The 21,004-nt window shown below is 43.8% G+C and overlaps 1 protein-coding gene and 1 long non-coding RNA gene across 8 annotated transcripts in view; one reads left to right on the top strand and one right to left on the bottom strand.

The window, feature by feature from the left end:
- ADAMTS9 (ADAM metallopeptidase with thrombospondin type 1 motif 9) overlaps positions 1-4,159 on the bottom strand; it is a 162,584-nt gene extending 158,425 nt beyond the window's left edge. For all 3 annotated transcript variants that reach the window (XM_070777120.1, XM_019984324.2, XM_019984325.2), the window contains exons 1-2: positions 4,031-4,159; positions 3,056-3,456 (exon numbers count right to left, since the gene is read on the bottom strand). In XM_070777120.1, coding sequence (XP_070633221.1) covers positions 3,056-3,456; positions 4,031-4,145 — 516 coding nt within the window. In that variant the 5' untranslated portion in view covers positions 4,146-4,159. The remainder of the gene's footprint in view (positions 1-3,055; positions 3,457-4,030) is intronic.
- The window catches only part of LOC139178686 (uncharacterized), a 321,381-nt gene continuing 301,704 nt past the window's right edge, over positions 1,328-21,004 (top strand). For 3 of the 5 annotated variants that reach the window (XR_011563129.1, XR_011563128.1, XR_011563130.1), the window contains exon 1: positions 1,328-1,792. This is a non-coding gene — a long non-coding RNA (uncharacterized lncRNA). The remainder of the gene's footprint in view (positions 1,793-21,004) is intronic. The other 2 variants (XR_011563127.1, XR_011563126.1) reach the window with 1 other exon arrangement.

The raw sequence follows: 21,004 nt of genomic DNA, 5'->3' as shown, positions 1-21,004 counted from the left end.
ATATAAATGAGGTCAAATTAATTTGTGGCTGATTCACAACACAGTTGTTTGAATGAAGAGTAACCCTTTCTTGGCTAAGGTGACCATTTATTCAAATACAGGCTGTAAGTACTTACTACAATATATAAAAGGCACTGCGGGAGAGAAATGAATTGATGCTGACCCTCCTTCCAGGGAAAGGGGATAGAACATGTGTTGCAAGAGCCATAATACAAGGGAGAGCACACTAAACATCAAGCAGGGAGAGAGGTATATGTCTGTGAAAGTGGAGAGAGATGGCAGCAGTCTGAAGGACTAGGAAGAGGTTTCCTGGGGAACAAGATACATTAGTTACACTTTGAAAGAAGGGTGTGATTTGAGCATGTGAAGCTGGTTGAGGTCACTCACCTAGTAAATCCAAGGGCCCAAAGGTTATGAGATGGGAGGGAAATGAAATGTGCAAAAACAGTTTGCCTGAAATGTAGGATTTGTGAAGCAAAGCTTGACAGATGAGACTAGACTCTGGAGGTACAAAGGGGTGAGGAGGTGCAGTGGCAATGGCCTTAAGTGCCAGACGGAAGCGTTTATAGTCATTCACTAGGCAGTGGGGAGGCCTGTGCAGTAACTGAACAGGATAGCGACGTGATTTTGCACCTTGTCATCAGTCATCTACAAGCAGTGTGTGGCAGGGATTAAAGAGAAAAGACCAGGAGAAGAAGCCAGACAGAAGTATTTCTTAGACATCAGCCCTAATGAGAGAAAGAGAGAAGCAAAGAGGCCTAGAGGTAGAGTAGGGGTGCTTAGAACAGGTGAGAAACACATCTAAGAAGGAGTTCAGGGAAACTAATCACTGACCAGTGGGGTGAGGGAAGGGAGGAAGGCGGCATGGCCCAGTCTAAAGAATGAACAATTTCCAGGAAGATTTCCTGAGAGGGCCAGGAGGAGGGCCAAGATACTACAAGTACCAAACGGGTACGGGGACATCTTTCCAAGAAAGATAAATTCCAAAAGGAAGACAAAGGGGCAAGGGCTTTGGAGCTAGATTCATTCCAGCTATAAAGGGCTACCTCGCACTATTTTTCAGATAACATGCCAGATCTTCTGCACCTCCCTCCCCTCCAAAAAAAGAGCCAGACTGCAAATTAGGCGCAATACAAATGGACTCCTCAAGGTCTAGGGAGTTTGTCTTTCTTAAGTCCTGGCCCTCAGTTCCCTAAGAGAGTTACTACTCTGCAGTTACAAGTGCGAGTTACCACCTAAAATTGCCAGCAGAAATTAAGGTCCTGCGCAGCAAACGTTTATACCACTGCTGGGGCCACTCAGCAGGGTGTGGAGGCGGGGAGGGAGGAGGAGTAAAGGCTGTTTACAAACTTGACTTACACACGCAGCACCATCAGTAAGGTTCTGGAACTGTGGGTTACAGCCTTGGGATCTGGGCACACTCTGATGTTCTGGGTTCCAGCACCTGACCCACCCAGATCAAACAACCGTTCCAAGAACAGAAGGATTCCAGGCGTCCCGGGGCAGCGATGACTCATGCAGCACCCCCTCCCATTTCGCCAAATTGCCGTCTCCGCCCACCCCCAAACAATCTCAACGACGCACCGCGACTCTGGGAACTTTGCTGGGGCTAAAGGGGGTTCATCTTCATCCTCGCATACCAGCAGCCTAAACCTCCCTCCTCTCAGTCTACAAGCTTGCCTCCCTTCCCACCCGACCCCTCGGTTGAGCAGTGGAGATAGATGCAACATCAACATTTGGGACTCGCGAGCCACGAACAACAGCGCGCGAAGAGGGCAGCCAAGATCCCTGGGTAAGTAGTCAAGCTTCCACTTAGAAAAGGTAACGGCGGGGAGTATGGGTGCTCTGGAGAAAAGTAATTGCATCACTGGGGAGCAGGGCACACAGCCCCTGTGCGCTGGGAGATCCTGACCCACGATAGTTTCTGCGTCAGAGCGCGTGGCAGAAATGCACGTCGCTTGGGGAAGTCCTAGAACCGCTCTCACTTGGGCCAAAACCTTACAGCGGACCCTCAAATCTCACAAAAGGGAGAGGGCAGAGGTCGTGTAGGGCAGACAAGAGGGCAAGTGGGGCGGGGGGAGGGGGAAAGAGAAGGGGGCGGTGAGTAAATAAACACCGGGTAGGGGTACCAGCTTGGGTCCCCTGCTAAGTGCGTATTTTGCAACGCATGGAGGTGACTTCCGCGCCCTCTCACCCTCCCTCTCTAGAGAAATGTGCACTTCAGGCTCCCTTTTCGAATTCTCTGGCACCCCATGGGTAGTGGAAATCTCAAGAGAACTGAAATCTCTCCAAGCTCTCCCCAATATTTTTGCTTCTTGGGGCCACCCCGCCAGCAGGGTGCAGAGTCGGACTGCGACGCACCCCCACTCCTAGTTCCTTGCTGAAGCAAAGCATCTAGGACAGGCCCCGCCCTCTTCCCCGCCCCCTAAACCCTGGGCCCACCCTTCCGTTCCTGAGACCGGACCTGTTCCCTGTCAATCCAGTTCAGCCTCAGGGTTCCTGGCGCGTGAAAAAAGACCCTGAGAGAACGTGGGGACTCTAGATTACGCACCGCCCTCCCAAGACACACAGAAGGAACTCCCCGTACCCGACGCTGGGGATTCTCAGCCCACACCCCTGACTCAAGATGCACCAATAAGGAGTCGGGTTCTCCCAGTGCTCAGCTGCTCCACTCCTGGGCGGCCGAGTTTGCAGAAGGCAAGGACGTCTCTTCGAGTTTGGAAACCGACACCCCAGCCACCTACTGGTGTGGGGCAACACGCAGTTCAACAGTGGAGCTGAATTTGGACCCTAGAAAGCTCCGAAACATCCAGAACTCCCCCTCCCGGGACTTAGTGGAGGGGGCGGTGTCGGGGATGAGCTTCTTTCAAGTGTCAGCACACTCGCCGGAGTAGCCACCCAAAGCGTAGGACGCAAACAAGTTAGTAGCGCATGTTTAATGCTAGAGCAGAGAGACGGCGCAGTGAGGGTCCTAGGCTAGAGAGCAATTAAGTCTTCCAGAAGCGGGTGAGGAGGTGAAAGGGCAGGGCAGGGGAGGGGGCGCGCGTCCACTTACCATTCCCGAGCAGAGACTGATGACGGCCGTGTGCTCTGACTTGGTATTGACATGGCCTTTGTAGAAACAGTGCTTGAGTTCCGCTTCCTCCTCGGAATAAAACTTAGTCTGGTTCACCCCAGGTGCCCCAAGGAGGGTGACAGTGAACATTGGGGCGATAAATCCAGCATGGGCGGTGAGATTAAATAGAAATTGCTGGCCAAAGGCGGAGAGGCGGTAATGCTCCTGGGAGGAGGTAGCGGAGGAAGAGGAGGAGGCGAAGCCAGGCCAGGGGTCAGAGGCAGAGTTAATGCTTCGTCGCCTTCTTTTGAAGTGTACGTTCGTGGGAAAGGGTTCTCCGAGAGCGTTCACTCGGACGGGAGATGCGATTTCGTATTCGCTCAGGGTCTCTAATAATTTCACTGTAGAGAGAAGCAGAGGCACATGAACCAATAATATAGTTTTCTGCAAGTTTTAACTTGAAGTGTGTGTGTAGGGGGGGCAGCAGGGGGGGGGGGGCTCTCCTAAGTTATTTTCCAGCTTTTTCCTCCCCATTCAAGTCAATCCCTTCATCTTCAGTGACTGGACAAATATTTGCTGAACACCTACTATGTATCAGAAAGTGTTAGATGCTGTCAGAGTCAGACACTGAACAAGACAAAATACATAACATGATTATAGATCCTGACAGATACCCTGAATTATGCGACGAGCTGGTGCCCCCAATTACTAACAGGTTTGGGGCCTGGCGTGGGTAAGGAGGAAGATCAGGCTAAAAGAAGGGGGGCGGACGACTAAGTTCTTTCCACAGTGTCTCTTTGAGAGATTGGCTGGGAATGACCTAAAGAAGGGAGAAGCTGCAAAGCGGGAGATAATTCTTTCTAGGAAAAGGAGAGGGGAGAGAGAGGCCTCCGCTGCGGGGTGTCCGCCGTCGGACACGGAGGCTAAGGAGGTGGCGACAGGGGCGGAAGGGTCCCCGTGGCCGACTCTCGTTACCTTGCCTCGGGTGCAGCCTGTCCTTGCGCACGGCCGCCGCGGCATCTGGGCTCCCCATCTCGGCCAGGTCTCGCACCAGGAGCGTTAGCAGTGTGGCCCAGGATACAAACTGCATGGTGCTCCCCACCCCTCCCCAGCCGCCCCCACCCCCCTCCCCTCCTGCCCTCCTTGGCTGCGAGGCTGCGGCTGCGGAGAGCGCGCGGAGCCCGGTGCCCGCCGCCAACTTTTGACTTTAGGAGTCGCTGAGGTCTCGCGGCGAGGGTCCCGTCTGCGCTCGGCTGAGCAACGCCGCCGCCTGCCGAGAGCTGAGCCGCTCGGGCCGCAGGAGGAGCCGGAGGAGCAGGAGGAGGAGGAAGACTGGGGCTCGGCTGCTTGGCCGCATAATGTCCAGGGAGCCGGCAGGAGAAAGCGCGGAACGTGCGCTCCGAGGCGCGCCGGGCGCCCTGTGCTGGCGGGGATAGCGGAGCGGCTTCTTGAATGGGGGGCTGGGGGGCGGAGGGGGGGCGCTACTCAAATACTCAGGTCCCCGCCTCTCGGAGAGGGGAGGAGAAAGCGGAGTGAGTGGGGACCGCCTCCTGCCACTCGGCTCCTCGGCTGCTGTGCGGTACTTGCTGCTCGCAGAGTCGCCGGGAGCGCAGGGGCGCCGAGTGCGGTCCGCCATCTCCCCGGGACGGGCTTTTCTGAGACTCCCTGCCCTGGCAAGACAGAGTAGAGAACGTTCTCCCCTTTTCCTGGCGCTCCCAGTCTCTCTCCCGTATCCTCTCTTTCTCCCTTCGGAATCTCTTCTCTCCCTCGCCCTGTCAGTCCGCTCTCTGCCCCCTTTCCCGCTTGTAGTCTCTTCTCCCCGTCCCTCTGTGTACCTCTCTAGTTCCCGCATCTCCCCCATCCCTTTTCTCTTTCTACACGGTCCCCATCTCTCTCTCTTCTCTTTCTCTCTTTCTGTCCCTGTCTCCTTTTGGTTTCTCACAAGTGAAAGTGGCCCAGCGCAGGAGCGCCTTCTCGTCCCACAGTTTCTCACTGAGGGAGGCGGTTTGGCTTCTGAGCTCCGCTCTTGGCCTCACCGCCCCAGGTCAAGCGTTTGGGAGCTGGGGTTCTCATCTGGCAGTTCAGGATGCGTTTCAAATTCATGGTCTCCTCAAAGTTTCCCAAAGCTTTTCAGTTGTGCTTGCCCCAACCTCAGACCCATCGAGAGAGTGTCTATAGCTTTCTGTAGGTCTCCGGCCCAAAAAAGGTTAAGAACTGCTCTGGGCAGCAAGAGGAGGCGGGGATTTCGGCGCCCCCAAGTGCCTCGGGTTTTAGAGATATGGGGAGCGGGGGAGAGTGAGAGGGGACTGTCATTGACTCGAGGGGAAGCACCAGTGCCTGCAGAGATTTCTCAACCACTTCCGCTTGCTTTTTGCCAGAGAAATGCTTGGAACAGTTTAAAGCTGACACTTTTAACTATACCTACCTCTGACGGGATGCATATTTTAAAGTCGGAAATTCTGCCAGAGAGGGATGGTGTGTATGTATGTGTGTGCGCATGTGTGTGTGTGTGAGAGAGAGAGAGAGACAGTGAAAGAGGTGTTTAATTCTGGATGTTTTGAACAATTTCTGTAAAAAATGAATATTTGCCCCCAAGTCCCGAACCAGAGTTCTCTGTTGCTTGGAAGGCTGGCACTCAGGGATGAAAACACCAAAGACTGCCTACTGGGGTTGGGGGTGGGGGAAGGGGGACTAAAGCAATATTCTATAAGTGTCCACTACTCTGGAAATATTAATGTAAATATTTCTCCTGATACAGGGAGAAATGACTTGGCAAGAATAGAATTTCCTAAAGAAGTTGTTAACCCAAACAGACCAATGTTGCCTTGACTGGAATTTATGATTGGTGCACACAGTGTAAAGACGGCAAAATAGAAACCCCTGTTAAGCACACAATCAGATTTTTAAAGAATAATATTTAAAACTTTTTCTTAAACCTTCAAGGTATTGACTAAAAGACATTTCTTCTAATACACAATCTTTCTTATCATTATGTAGTAAAAATTTCTCACAATCACAGTGTCTGAGGTTTGCTGACAGTTTAGCAGGAAACAGAAAAACATCAAGAAATCAAACTCTTAGCTGATTCCTGTGGAAAATGTTCTAGGACTCCCACCATAAAATTACTCAAAAAGGTAGCATATTGCAGTATTTCCCATTAAACAATTTTCCTCTTTTTCAATTTGAATCCCTCCTGTAAAGAACTTAACAGTATAGCAATGATTATATGTAAGGACAGAGGTTTCATTGTGTGCTCTTTCTCAGTGGCTTTCTTTCTAGGACTTGGCATTAAAGGATGAACTTTTTTTATGGTTCTTTAACATTGCTCCTGATACAAATAACCATCTCTACAGCTGATAGGGACTAAAAATACAAAGTTTCTCTTGGAACTTCCTGAACTGATTAGGAGTCTGGCTTTCTGAATTTCTCATTCTCAGGGAGTTTATTCACCCTCTCTTAAGTGTTACGAGCTTACCTCTGGATTTAAATCTATAAACAAGTCTTAAAAACAAAAATCTTAGGAAGATATTTGAAATCATAATAAACGAACAGGACAACTGAGGGAGCTAAACAATTCAAGTCAAAATCTTTTGTCTGAATAATAATAATGATGATAATCAACTTTATGTGCTACCCCTTGTGCATTTAATACAACATTTAATTTTTACAGCAGCTCTATGAGGCAGGCAGGATAGTAATTCCATTTTACAGATAAGGATATTGAGGTTGAAAGAAGTAAAATAATTTGACAGATCAGATCAGTCGCTCAGTCGTGTCCGACTCTTTGCAACCCCATGAATCGCAGCACGCCAGGCCTCCCTGTCCATCACCAACTCCCGGAGTTCACTCAAACTCAAGTCCATCGAGTCAGTGACGCCATCCAGCCATCTCATCCTCTGTCGTCCCCTTCTCCTCCTGCCCCTAATCTCTCCCAGCATCAGAGTCTTTTCCAGTGAGTCAACTCTTCGCATGAGGTGGCCAAAGTACTGGAGTTTCAGCTTTAGCATCATTCCTTCCAAAGAAATCCCAGGGCTGATCTCCTTCAGAATGGACTGGTTGGATCTCTTTGTGGTCCAAGGGACTCTCAAGAGTCTTCTCCAACACCACAGTTCAAAAGCATCAATTCTTCGGCCCTCAGCCTTCTTCAGTCCAACTCTCACTTCCATACACGACCACAGGAAAAACCATAGCCTTGACTAGACAGACCTTTGCTGGCAAAGTAATGTCTCTGCTTTTGAATATGCTATCTAGGTTGGTCATAACTTTCCTTCCAAGGAGTAAGTGTCTTTTAATTTCATGGCTGCAGTCACCATCTGCAGTGATTTTGGAGCCCAGAAAAATAAAGTCTGACCCTGTTTCCAATGTTTCCCCATCTATTTCCCATGAAGTGGTGGGACCGGATGCCATGATCTTCGTTTTCTGAATGTTGAGCTTTAAAGCCAACTTTTTCACTCTTGTCTTTCACTTTCATCAAGAGGCTCTTTAGTTCCTCTTCACTTTCTGCCATAAGGGTGGTGTCATCTCCATATCTGAGGTTATTGATATTTCTCCCGGCAATCTTGATTCCGGCTTGTGTTTCTTCCAGTCCAGCGTTTCTCATGATGTACTCTGCATATAAGTTAAATAAACAGGGTGACAATATACAGCCTTGACGTACTCCTTTTCCTATTTAGAACCAGTCTGTTGTTCCATGTCCAGTTCTAACTGTTGCTTCCTGACCTGCATACAAATTTCTCAAGAGGCAGATCAGGTGGTCTGGTATTCCCATCTCTTTCAGAATTTTCCACAGTTGATTGTGATCCACACAGTCAAAGGCTTTGGCATAGTCAATAAAGCAGAAATAGATGCTTTTCTGGAACTCTCTTGCTTTTTCCATGATCCAGCGTCTCTGGTTCCTCTGCCTTTTCTAAAACCAGCTTGAACATCAGGAAGTTCACGGTTCACGTATTGCTGAAGCCTGGCTTGGAGAATTTTGAGCATTACTTTACTAGCGTGTGAGATGAGTGCAATTGTGCGGCAGTTTGAGCATTCTTTGGCATTGCCTTAAGGGTCCCCTAACTAGTAAGTCAGAGATATGGTTCAAATTCAGTTTCAGCGCTTTAGTCTAAGTTCATAATTATACATATATATTTATCAATGTTTTGATAACTATCATAATTATCAATGATTTACTTGTGTATAATGAGTAAATCATTGATCTGAAATGCTGCCAAATTTTGGGGGAGTGGTTTGGGTGGAGGTGGCTAAAATCATCAAGAGAATTCACTCAACTGTCTTTGCTATGTATGACGTATCTTTGACTCTCTTACTTCATTTTCTATTGTTAAGTATTTCATGATAATCTTAATTATCTCACTGATATTTCAGGATGTTTCTCTCAGTATCTAGTATGGGTCTGGCACATAGTAGGAACTCAAGAAATATTTATTAAATGAATGAATAAATATAAACCTCTATTTTGTTTCAGCAGTCCTAAAGTGACTTTATCATATTTAAAGAAGGCAAATATCGAATTAATGTACATAAATATGTGATATAAATAAATGATATAAATTAATAAATGATAAAACATTTATATTTGGTATCCTTTAAAGAAATTTTTGTCACCAAGTTTTTGGCTGGAAACTGGAATAACTGTTTAGAAAAGAATCACAGTTAACATGATTTTATTTTAGATTTTTGGCACATCCATTAAAAATTAAAATGTATGTGTACTGAGCCTCAAAACAACCAATAAAATGTAAATTATAAAAGAAAACGCATGTGTATGCAGTTTGGAAGTTGGTCCTATACATATAGGAATATATAAATATACCTGAATGCAGGAGGGGAGACTAGATTCTGTAATAACTGGCCCCCTAGAGAAGTCTTCCCTGAACAAAGAACATCTTGTTGAGGTCACCTGGAGTTAAGGGAAGGACAGATTTTAGCCCATTTTCTTCTCCCAAGCTTTACTGGAATTGAATGTTATTGTAGATTAAATGGGAGGTTTCTGTGGATGCTTCTTCATGAAAATTAAATCTCAGAGGAGTGATGATGCAGATGAGTCACTAGGGAGAGACAGTCTGGTCAACAGAAATGTGAAAGATGACATCACATATGACTTTGCAGAACACCAGTGAAAACAGCAGGAAGGAGATCTGAAGCAAAGCCATCTCTTTCCACAGAAAGGGAAAACCCACACCGAAAAGAGAGGCAAACACCAAGAGGCAGAAATATAATGAACTGTTTTCTGAGTAGTCAGCAGTAAGTGGCTTCAGGAATAGGTAAGTCTACGGTACTGGGTAGCATGTGTGCTTGTGTGCTCAGTCACGTCCAACTCTTTGTGACCCCATGGATTGTGACCCCGCTAGGCTCCTCTGCCTGTGGGATTTTCTAGTTTACTGGAGTGGGTTGCCATTTTCCTACTCCAGGGGATCTACCTGACCCAGGGACGGAACCTGCATCTCCCGCATCTCCCACCTTGCAGGCAGAGCCACCGGTCGTAACTGCAGGAGACTGGAATGCTCAGGTTCTATCACTGGGTCAGGAAGATCCCCTGGAGAAGGAAATGGCAACCCACTTTAGTATTCTTACCTGGGAATTCCCATAGACAGAGGAGCCTGGTGGGCTACAGTCTATGGGGTCGCAAAAGAGTTGGACATTACTTAGCAACTAAACTATCACCATAGCAGTTCTGCTGTCTGGGTTCTGCTCTATTTTACATATGATGAAAATTAGACTCTGCAAAGTTAAATGACCCAATACAGCATTACAGAGCTAGAATGTGCTGAGTTGGGATTTAATCAGGAATCAGTTTACCTGCAAAACTTATTACCTCTGTAAATAAAAGCAGCTTAGTGACAGAAAGATGGCCATCTAATTGTTTCTGACCATTCAGCCTTTATACCTGGCCTGATGAGTATGATCTGTAAGAATATCCTTTCTTTTCATTTGAAAGCTAAATCTACAGTTCTAAATAACTCCTTTTGAGCCTACATGGAATGTCCTAGTCTGGTCTTTATGATGTTCTGAGATAGTTCATGATTAGCTCATGGCAATTTTACAAAGTTATTTATGTATCAGGTGTTCCTTTCCTACTTCTTGTTCCAGAAGACCATACTTTAGCTATTACCCAGGCTTTGGAGCCCCAAGTGAATCCCACTAACAATTGCTTGAGACTCTTTGGGCCTCAGATCCTTATTCTGCCTCCTTCAGTAACTGTAGAATGAGACCTCCAGACCAGGGGTTTCAACATCATAACTACAAATGATTCAGAAGTGCTCAGATTGAAACCACTCTTAAACTGAAGCCAAGTTAGAAAGCATTGCAGTCTGTGCACATACAATTTCACCATTTCCTGAAAGTCCACATTCAACACAGACAGCTGCTACCCTTGCTAGCATGGAATCTGACAATGCTCGGATTGTTGGGAGATGTACCAGGATGCTATATGCCTCCTGAAATCTGAACTTCTTCTGCCCTACTTTGTTTCACCCCTTTCATCTTGTTGGTGTTTGGTGTTATTTGTTAGACTTTAAACTATGTGAGGGCAACAGCAAATCGATCACCATCCTCACTGTAACCCCTTGGTGCTACCTAATAGGCACTCAATACATATTTCTTAAATGAATGAGATTATAATTATTGAAAGTTGTTTCTAGTTTTCAGAGCCAGTATTTCCTTTAATTTGCAAATCATTTTCTTTCTCTTACTCTCTGTCTCACACACACACAAAGACACACATGCATGCACACATATGGAACTCCAGGAATGATGGAGGTATCATTTCTCATGGTATCATCTCATGGTATCATTACTCCTAGGAGAAAAATCCTGCTTTAATTAGAATCTTATCATGATTATTACTTTCTAGAGTAGAAATTTCCAGAGCTAGGTTTTCTCCAATGCCTACTTTAGGATTATGAGCATAGAGTAAGAGTGCATTCTCTGTATCCTTTCCATACCCTGAAAAGACAGTTATAATCACAGTTGCCTGCTTCAAAGGGGTCCTGTGAAAATGAATGGACCGAGGTGCTGGCTTAGTGGCTGGCACAGAGGAATTGATCTCTAAACATCCAAATCTGCACTCTCACCTTCTGACTAACCCACTTACTAGTTAGGAAGAGTTGGAGAAGGCAAGGGCAACCCACTCCAGTGTTCTTGCCTGGAGAATCCCAGGGACGGGGGAGCCTGGTGGGCTGCCATCTATGGGGTCGCACAGAGTCGGACACGACTGAAACAACTTAACAGCAGCAGCAGTTAGGAAGAGTGATTCCTGATTCAGTTTGACAGAGAACAGCGCTGGCCACCAAGCACTCCTTCCCCTGTTAACCTCCTTCTACTCCCATCACCAGCTTATGGGGCTTTTTTTGTTTTACTGCAAGCTACCCAGCAACTCAGTGGTAAAGAAACCGCCAGAAGGAGACTCAAGAGATGCAAGTTCGATTCCTGGGTTGGGACTATCCCCTAGAGAAAGACATGATAACTCACTCCAATATTTTTGCCTGGGAAATCCCATGGACAGAGGAGCCTGGTGGGCTATAGTCCATGGGGTCACAGAGTTGGACACCCAAAGTTGGACGTAACTGAGCACACATGTATGCATGCTACACTTCTACTGAAAAAGAAAATATGTCAGGTGTATGGTTATATTTCACTGACTGTGTATTTCTTCACATTCATCCTTGCTTTAGCTACCCTTTCAAAACTTTTTTTTTTTTCATTTTTAAACAGCTTTACTCTTTCTTTCTTATATTCTGCTTCAGTTCAGTTCAGTTGCTTAGTCATGTCCAACTCTTTGTGACTCCATGGACTGCAGCACGTTAGGCTTCCCTGTCCTCCCCCACCATATCTCAGAGCTTGCTCAAATTCATGTCCATTGAGTTGGTGATGCCATCCAACTATCTCATCCTCTGTCACCCCTCTTGTCCTCCTGCCTTCAATCTTGCCCAGCATCAGGGTCTTTTCCAATGAGTCAGCTCTTCGCATCAGGTAGCCAAAGTATTGGAGCTTCAGTTTCAGCACCAGTCCTTCCAATGAATATTCAGGACTGATTTCCTTTAGGATGGACTGGTTGGATCTCCTTGCAGTCCAAGGGACTCTCAAGAGTCTTCTCCAACACCACAGTTTAAAAGCATCAATTCTTCGGAGGTCAGCTTTCTTTATGGTCCAACTCTCACATCCATACATGACTACTGGAAAAACCATAGCTTTGACTATATGGACTATTGTTGGCCAAGTAATATCTCTAATTTTAAATATGGTTATCTGAGTCATGAAGATCTTTTTTGTACAGTTCTTCTGTGTATTCTTGCCACCTCTTCTTAATATCTTCTGCTTCTGTTAGGTCCATAGCTTTTCTTCCAAGGAGCAAGCATCTTCCACTTTTGTGGTTGCAGTCACTGTCCACGGTGATCAGGGAGCCCAAGAAAATAAAGTCTGTCACTTTTACCACTTTTTCCCCATCTATTTGCCATGAAGTGATGGGGCCAGATGCCATGATCTTTGTTTTTTGAATGTTGAGTTTTAAGTCAGCTTTTTCACTCTCATCTTTCACTTTCATCAAGAGGCTCTTTAGTTCTTCACTCTCTGCCATAAAGGTGGTATATACATATCTGAGGTTATTGATATTTGTCCCAGCAATCTTGATTCCAGCTTGAGCTTCATCCACCCCAGCATTTTGCATGATGTACTCTGCATATAAGTTAAATAAACAAGATGACAATATACACCCTTGACATACTCCTTTCCCAATTTGGAACCAATCTGTTGTTCCAAGCCCAGTTCTAACTGTTGCTTCTTGACCTCCATACATGTCCTCAGGAGACATGTAAGGTAGCCAGGTATTCCAGTCTCTTGAAGAATTTTCCACAGTTTGTTGTGATCCACACAGTGGTGGCTCAGCTGGTAAAGAATATGCCTGCAATATGGGAGACATGGGTTCGATCCCTGGGTTGGGAAGATCCCCTGGAGAAGGGAACAGCTATCCACTCCAGTGTTCTGGCCTGGAGAATCCCATGAATTGCATAGTCCATGGGGTCACAGAGTGTCAGACATGACTGAGTGGCTTTCACGTTCCCGTTCACATAGTCAAAGGCTTTAGCATAGTCAATAAAGCAGGAGTAGATATTTTTCTGGAACTCTCTTGCTTTTTCCATGATCCAGCGGATGTTGGCAATTTGATCTCTGGTTCCTCTGCTTTTTCTAAAACCAGCTTGAACATCAGGAAGTTCACGGTTCGTATACTGTTGAAGCCTGGCTTGGAGAATTTTGAGCATTACTTTACTAGCGTGTGAGATGAGTGCAATTGTGCGGTAGTTTGAACATTCTTTGGCATTGCCTTTCTTTGGGATTGGAATGAAAACTGACCTTTTCCAGTCCTGTGGCCACTGCTGAGTTTTCCAAATCTGCTGGCATATTGAGTGCAGCACTTGAACAGCATCATCTTTTAGGATTTGAAATAGCTCAACTGGAATTCCATCACTTCCACTAGCTTTGTTCATAGTGATGTTTCCAAAAACCCACTTGACTTCGAATTCCAGGTTGTCTGACTCTTAGGTGGGTGATCACACCATCATGGTTATCTGAGTCATGAAGACCTTTTTTGTACAGTTCTTCTGTGTATTCTTGCCACCTCTTCTTAATATCTTCTGCTTCTGTTAGGTCCATATCATTTCTGTCCTTAATTGTGCCCATCTTTGCATGAAATGCTCCCTTGGTATCTCTAATTTTGTTGAAGAGATCTCTAGTCTTTTCCATTCTATTGTTTTTCCTTTATTTCTTTGCACTGATCACTGAGGAAGGCTTTCTTATCTCTCCTTGCTATTCTTTGGAACTCTGCATTCAGAAGGATATATATATATCCTTTCATTTCTCCTTTGCGTCCTTAAATAAGTCCAATTTAGCATTTTTTTCAAACACTGGATTTTCTTTATCTGGCAGAATATTTTACATAACCAAAACATTAGCCAGAACCCAATTTCCCCACTGAATGAACAGTTTAAAAATGTTTTTATATGGTAGAAAATATTTACATATGCAAAAATGTAATTTCCTCTGCCAGAAGATGTTTAATAGGCTGTCTATTGTAAAGGTATTAATCATAATAATGGTTAACCTTTGTGATGGCTTACTACTTCAGCTAACAATGGATTAGGTTGTAGTCAATTCTTCTGACAACCCAATTAAATAGGAATGCCATGAGCTCCACTTTGGAGAGGAAGAAATAAACACAGGATAAGTAACGGGCTCAAGGTTACACAGCTAGTGAGTAGCTAAATGGGCCTTCAAAGGTAGACTTTCTGATTTCAAGGTCTGTATTCTTAAATCACGGGCTTCCCTGGTATCTCAGTGGTAAAGAATCTGTCTGCCAATACAGGAGTCAGGGGTTTGATCCCTGGGTCAGGAAGATTCCCTGGAGGAGGCAATGGCAACCCTTGCCTGGAAAATTCCACGGACAGAGGAGCCTGGCGGGCTATAGTCCCACGGGATCGCAGAAGAGTCAGACACAACTTAGTGACTAAACAACAACAGCAAAGCTTAAAATAGCATAAATTTCGATGGTGAAGAACACAATCTCAAAGAGTAGAAATCTAGACGTCAGAAAAAATTCAGATATCAGTCCAGCCAGGCCTATAGAGGGTCTGGTTTAGGGAGTCAGTCACAAATTGTGAGGCTTCCGGATATGGGTCCAACTGGGGTTGATGAAGAGGAGGCTTTTCCAACACCCAGACCACTCAATGACCTACCTGTAAGACTGGGTCTTGTGAACACTGGTCTTCTTCAGGGGTCTCATAGCAACAATCATCCTTATAAACTCTCACGGCCCTCAGTTCAGCCCAGTACCTTTATGTTATTCAGGCTGTACTATGGTCCTTGCTATTAAAATAGCATATGGCCAGAAGGCCTGCCTTCTAGTTATAAAGTGGTTCAGGATTTGAATTCCCTGTGAGCTTATGTGGAAGCCTGCTACAAAGAAGGTCTTCAAAGAACTTTTCAAAATATCTCAGCTACTGTGACTACCAAGGACAATGGAGAGGCGCTAGAGGCAGGGATAAATAATTTCATTTTTTACTTAATGTGGAAAAACACAGATGCATTGCATGCAACAGCTTGACATGGTAATGAGATTATGTGACATCAAATCAGTGCCAGTTGGAAATGGTATATTCACCATGCACTGTCTTTGTATTAATAGGCACCAATAACAGAAAATAGGTTGCTTCCTGAAATGTAAGCCTGGCAATTAGCACCTTGTCAAGTCCCTATCAGAAGCTGGCACAAAGAAAAACGTTTGTTTTTTTTCCCCACTTAAAAACAGGTCTGACGGTACATATCAGGGAAATTCATGGCAAGCATAACTGGAATAAAGTTTAGCTACTGTTGGGCTCTGTGCTAGAGGTGCAGTTACAAACAGCAATTATACTTTGGATGTTTAATTTTTTTCTGGGCACTTACCACAGTGGTGGTGGTGCCTGAATTCTAATTATAGTCAGCAACACAAATTCACCCATATACATTTTAAAAATCAGCACTTCTTATTTTGTGCTGATTGTTCAGTTCATTAATGCTGACTACAAATCTGGACCTCATGGAACTTATATTTGCTCTAAGCACCTTTTCTGACAGAGCAGAGGTAGAGAATAACTCCCTGAATGGTGACTTTGGTCCTCTTGTCCAGGAGGGATAAAGGTCCTAATAATTGAAAACAGACATAATTCAAGATCCTGTCCTCCCCACTTCACTGACCAGGTGGAAAGGGAAAGGAACCATCAAGAAACAGTAAATCCAATGAAATATTGGGCAATTATTTCAGAGTCAGAAAGAGCAGTATGTTTTAACATATAAACATGTCCAAGTTGTATTATTAAGTAAATGAGTCACAGTGTTGTTTGTGTAATTGGCTCCTAAAAACAAAATAAAAGAGCAAAATCTCAACCTGAACAGGATCTGCATAGGAAAAAAAATCTAGAAAGAGGGATTTACATCATGCTATAACCATATGACTGTGATCTCTGAAACCAGGAATTATGGAGATCTTCCATACTTATTACATTTCAGTGATACCTACCCCCATATTATCTGCCTTTTTTAGTAATAAGAATATATTACTTTCTTAGTGAGAACAATATTTTTTAAAAATAAAGAAACAATATATAAAGAAGATACAGTGTCATCACTACCCTCAGGGAAAAGCTTTTTCATAAATTACGCATAATGGTAGCTTTTTCTGTAACATTCAGTATGTATTTCACTATTTGAAAAGAACCTCACATATACTGATGTATTCAAACACTACAAAGAGATTTCTGATAGCTAAGTCAGGTTTTTGAATGAAATTTGACAGGAGCTTGTGATTTATATAGAAATGGAAGTGTTTGATATACAGTAAGTGTGGAATTAAAACATGATTGGAGAATAATTATTGAGTCTCAGGAAAAAGTAGATGCTTACTCAGCCCCTGACTATATAAACAAGGAAGACATTTATTTATTAAAAAATATTTATTGAACACCTACTAGGTACCAGGAAGACATTCATTTATTCAAAAAATATTTATTTAACACCTACTGTGTACCATGCAGTTTGCAGAGGAGCTCACAGTCCAGTGGGGAAGAGAAACACAAAATAAGTAAATAGGTGAACAAGTATATTAAGTACGCACAGTTCTTTGTAGAGGAGATTAAAAGGCATATAGTTGAGATTAGGTGGACAGAGAAAGGCTCTTTGAGATGTGCTAGATAAATGGAAGCCTTTGGCCACCTGATGCGAAGAGCCGACTCATTGGAAAAGACCCTGATGCTGGGAAAGATTGAGAGCAGGAGGAGAAGCGGGAGACAGAGGATGAAATGGATCGATGGCATCACCTGCTCAATGAAGATGAGTTTTAGCAAACTTTGGGAAACAGAAGGACAGGGAAGCCTGGTTTGCTGCAGTCTATGGGGTCACAAAGAGTCAGGCACAACTTAGCAGCTGAACAACAACATAAATAGATAGTAAGAAGGAGCCACCCCTTTAAAGAACAAGCAGAAAAATATTCTGGGCAGAGAGAACAGCAGGAGAACGTCTAAGACAGTTAAAGAAGTTGAAGGGTTTCAGAACCCAAAGAGGCCCTTGTGGTTGGAGTTCTGTGAATGAGGGAGAGGGGATGGAGAGTGGGGCTATGAGCGAGTGAAACCGGAGCCAGGTGTTATGGGACCTTTCAGGTGTGGAGTTTGTATTTTACTCTAAATGTAAGAGCAAGACAGAAAATCGTTAGGCAAGACACTCCTTTCATTATGAAAAAAAATCCCTCTGGCTGCTGTGTGGACGATGGGATCTAGGAGGCTATTGTGTTGTTCAAATGAGGATGAAGGTGGCTTTAACTAGGGTGTGGGAGTGGAGGTGGCAGGATTTAGATACTGAGAAAGTGTATTTTAAACAGGACATGGTGAAGGATGTTATCACAGGGATGAGAAGGGAGGACGTCAAGAATGAGTCCCAAAGTGATTATGTAGCAATTGCTGCCTTTAATATATACATATTACAACCAGAGAGAGAATATAAAAGAATAAAAACTCACATACAATAGCAACAAAATCACTGGGTATAAAAATAACAAGGAACATACAATGCCTATATGCATACTACTTTAAAACGCTAATGAAGGCTTCAGAGGTGATGTGAGTAGATGGAAGAGCACCACATTCTTAGGATGACTGAGTGTCAGTAAGGTGCCCATTCTCCCTAAGACAGTTTATAAAATTATGGGAAACACAATATAAGTGCCAACAGTTTGTTTCTGTTATTTTTCTTTTGTTTGAGACAAAATTGAACCAACCTTTACTTGAGAACATAAATAAAAAACAGCTTGGAAAATTTTGAAAATGAGTTATGTGTAGACTCTAGTAATAATACCAAATATTACCATTCTCTGATCAAAGAATAAAACTTTCCTTTGCTTCTGAACCTAAATAAACAAAATAAAACCTTCACAAAATTATTAACCAAAAAATATACCAAATATCAAAATATAATGGAATGCCTCAGTAAATAAATATGGTGATACTAGATTATGAATGAACAGAAAACCCAATGGAAGAAACTAGAAAATCCAGAAACAGATCTCAGAGAATTTAGCTTCTGATAGAGTTTCTGAAATTGATTGGGAAAACTTGGACTAGTCACTATGCAGTGCTAGAATGACTCGGCAGCTATGTAGTTTAAAATATTTTTTTAATAATAAAACTATTTTAAAGTTGGTGGTGAGGATATGGAGAAAAGGGAACCCTTGTACACTATTGGTAGGAATGTAAATTGACAGTTGGAGGTTTCTCAAAAATTAAGAGTGACCCAGCAATTCCACTCCTGGGTATATATCCTAAAAAACTCCCACTAATTCAAAAAGATACATGCACTCCAATATTTATAGCTACTTTATTTACAATTACTAAGACATGGGAACAAGCTAAGTGTCCATCAGCAGATGAATGGATAAAGAAGATGTGGTGTGTTTATACATATATACATGCAATGGAACACCACTTGGCAAGCTGGGAGTGGCGTGGGGAGCACTAGAGATGTAGGGATGCACCCTAGAGGTATGTCAGTGGGGCAGCTGGAGTTCAGGAGAGGAGTCGAGGTAAGAATAAGGATGTCTTCTCCATGATTACAGAGTCAGGAAAGACAGGAGGGCAGCGGTTCTCCAATTTGCTTTAGTATGCTTCCCAATCATCTGAAGGGCTTACCAAAACTATTCTACAGGATCCCATCCTCCAATTTCTGGTTTAGCAGTTCTAAAGGGTCAAGCCCAAGAATTCATACTTCTAAAAAATCCCATGGAGTGCTATTACTGCTGGCTGGGCACCGCACTTAGAGAACCAATGCCCCAAGGCAATGAGTCGCCACTGTAGCCTCCTATTAGAATCAGACAGAAAGCTAAGGAAAAAACGAAACATCTGGGATCCACTGCATTGCAGATCATTCAAGTCAGAACCTCTGGAAAGTGGGTCTGGGCACTGGTAGATTTCAAAAACTCCCCAGTTGATCTAATGTAAGCCTGGGAAGAGAGCTTCTGACAAAGGCGAAAGATACACTGGAGAAACAAGAGAAGGCCAAGAAGGAAGACTTGAGGTTGCTTGCTTTGAAATGACCTGGAGGCGAAGAGGAATCAGAGAAGAGACTCAGGTGAAGAGACTGAGAAGTGAAGAGATGAAAGGAAAACAGGGGACCCCACACGTGGCAAGCAGTCACTAGCTGGCAGCCTCTGCTGGGATCTGGCAAAACAGATACAAATAAGACCTATGCAGCCTTCAAAGGGCTTCTTCAGAGGGAAGAACCAAGAGGCTCTTTTAAAGAAGCAGTGGCATCATCTATCCATTTCTTGATGTGTGTCTTGGAGAAATACTTGCTTCCAAGTCTAAGAATGCACGTCAAGGCTGTTCATGGCAGCACTGTTTGTCCTACTGAAAAATTGGAGACAGTGTGTTTTCAGTAGAAGGATGGCTACATTATAGAAAGTGGTGGACTTACATGACAGAACCCTGCACAGCAATGCAAAGGAGCGAACCAGCCAGACAGTAATTGGCAAGATCACGAAAAACACTGTTGAAGGGCAGAAAGCAAGCTGAGGCATGCTATTTATGGGAAAAACAACATGCATAAGTGTATTTGGGAAAATATATATAAAAAGAGGGCTGCAAGGATACACTCAATTCATACCTGGAGAAAGGGACAGGGGAAAAATTTGAGGGTGATGAGTAGAGGGACTTTAGACTTCTCATGCTCATAATTGTTAAGACTTTTGATAAATGCACATATTTAATTTCCTCAGTGTTGTACTAATTTAAATTTTTAAAAGTCATTTACAGACGTCGGTAATTAGTAGCACATCTAAAGTTAATGTATGCATGCAGTTTAGAATTTTACTTTATGTGGGATCTTGATATAGCACTCCTGGTATCGCTCTTCTGATTTTGGGCTAATTGGAAATCTTCACTGACCACATGAAGTATTATCTCCCAACCTATTTCCTAAACTGAGAAAAGGGCAGAAACTAGAACTTCAAAGGGAAAAAGCCATTGCCTGCCTGTTACTTTTCTCTGAATTTTTCTGCCAAAGAAGCATGTTTGAAATAACATTTCAAAGATACAGACAACTTCCTTCCCCAGAGCCCTGCCTGGCAGACATTCTAGTTATTCAATTAAGGGGCTGTCCTGGAATGCAACTCTAAAAAGGCAACTGAGATTTTTATTTTGCAGGCCTCTGACTCTTAAATAGCAGGTAAACAATGCTGGGAGATTCTGGAGATAAAGATTTGGAAATCTACAGAAGTACACATTAGCCAGACCATATCTGTTACTTTCTAGACAAATGGGTACCTTGGAGTTACCTGTGTTGACAAACGTCATTGTGTCTCTGGGAAGCAATGACTTCTAAATCCTTAGATACTCATTTTCAGAGTCAGAAGACAATCTCTTTATGTACGTTTCAAGAAAGCGGGGACCGTATCTGCATCATTGCCATTGTGTCTGCAGTGTCTAGCATACAGTGCTTGGCATACAGTAGATGCTCAGTAAATATTTGTGGAATGAATGAAGCCACATAACAGAAAGATAAAAACCAAATCAGGGATGAATTCTATATAATCTTGAGTGAAAGAAACCAAACACAGAAAAGTACATCCTACATTTTCCATGTATATCTTGTTAAATACAGACACAATTAATTGGTGGTGAAAGAAAACAGTTACTTTGGTGGCGGGTAGTGCGTTGGAAGGACACAGTGGGCGCTTTTAAGAAGCTGGTTATGTTCTACTGCTTGACCTTGGTGGTGATTACAGGGATGTGTTCATTTGGCAAAAATTAACTTATATAATGGTTTGCTATATATTGTGCACTTTGCTGTATGCATGTTATTATTTTTTTTAAGTTTACACAACTGAAGCAACTTGGCACACATGCAAACTAAAAGAAAGTGACTTTTTCCATT

Source organism: Bos indicus, chromosome 22 (assembly GCF_029378745.1).
Source record: "Bos indicus isolate NIAB-ARS_2022 breed Sahiwal x Tharparkar chromosome 22, NIAB-ARS_B.indTharparkar_mat_pri_1.0, whole genome shotgun sequence".
Taxonomy (NCBI): Eukaryota; Metazoa; Chordata; class Mammalia; order Artiodactyla; family Bovidae; genus Bos; species Bos indicus.
The sequence above is the reverse complement of the archived record's forward strand: the minus strand, read 5'-3'. Positions and strand labels throughout refer to the sequence as shown.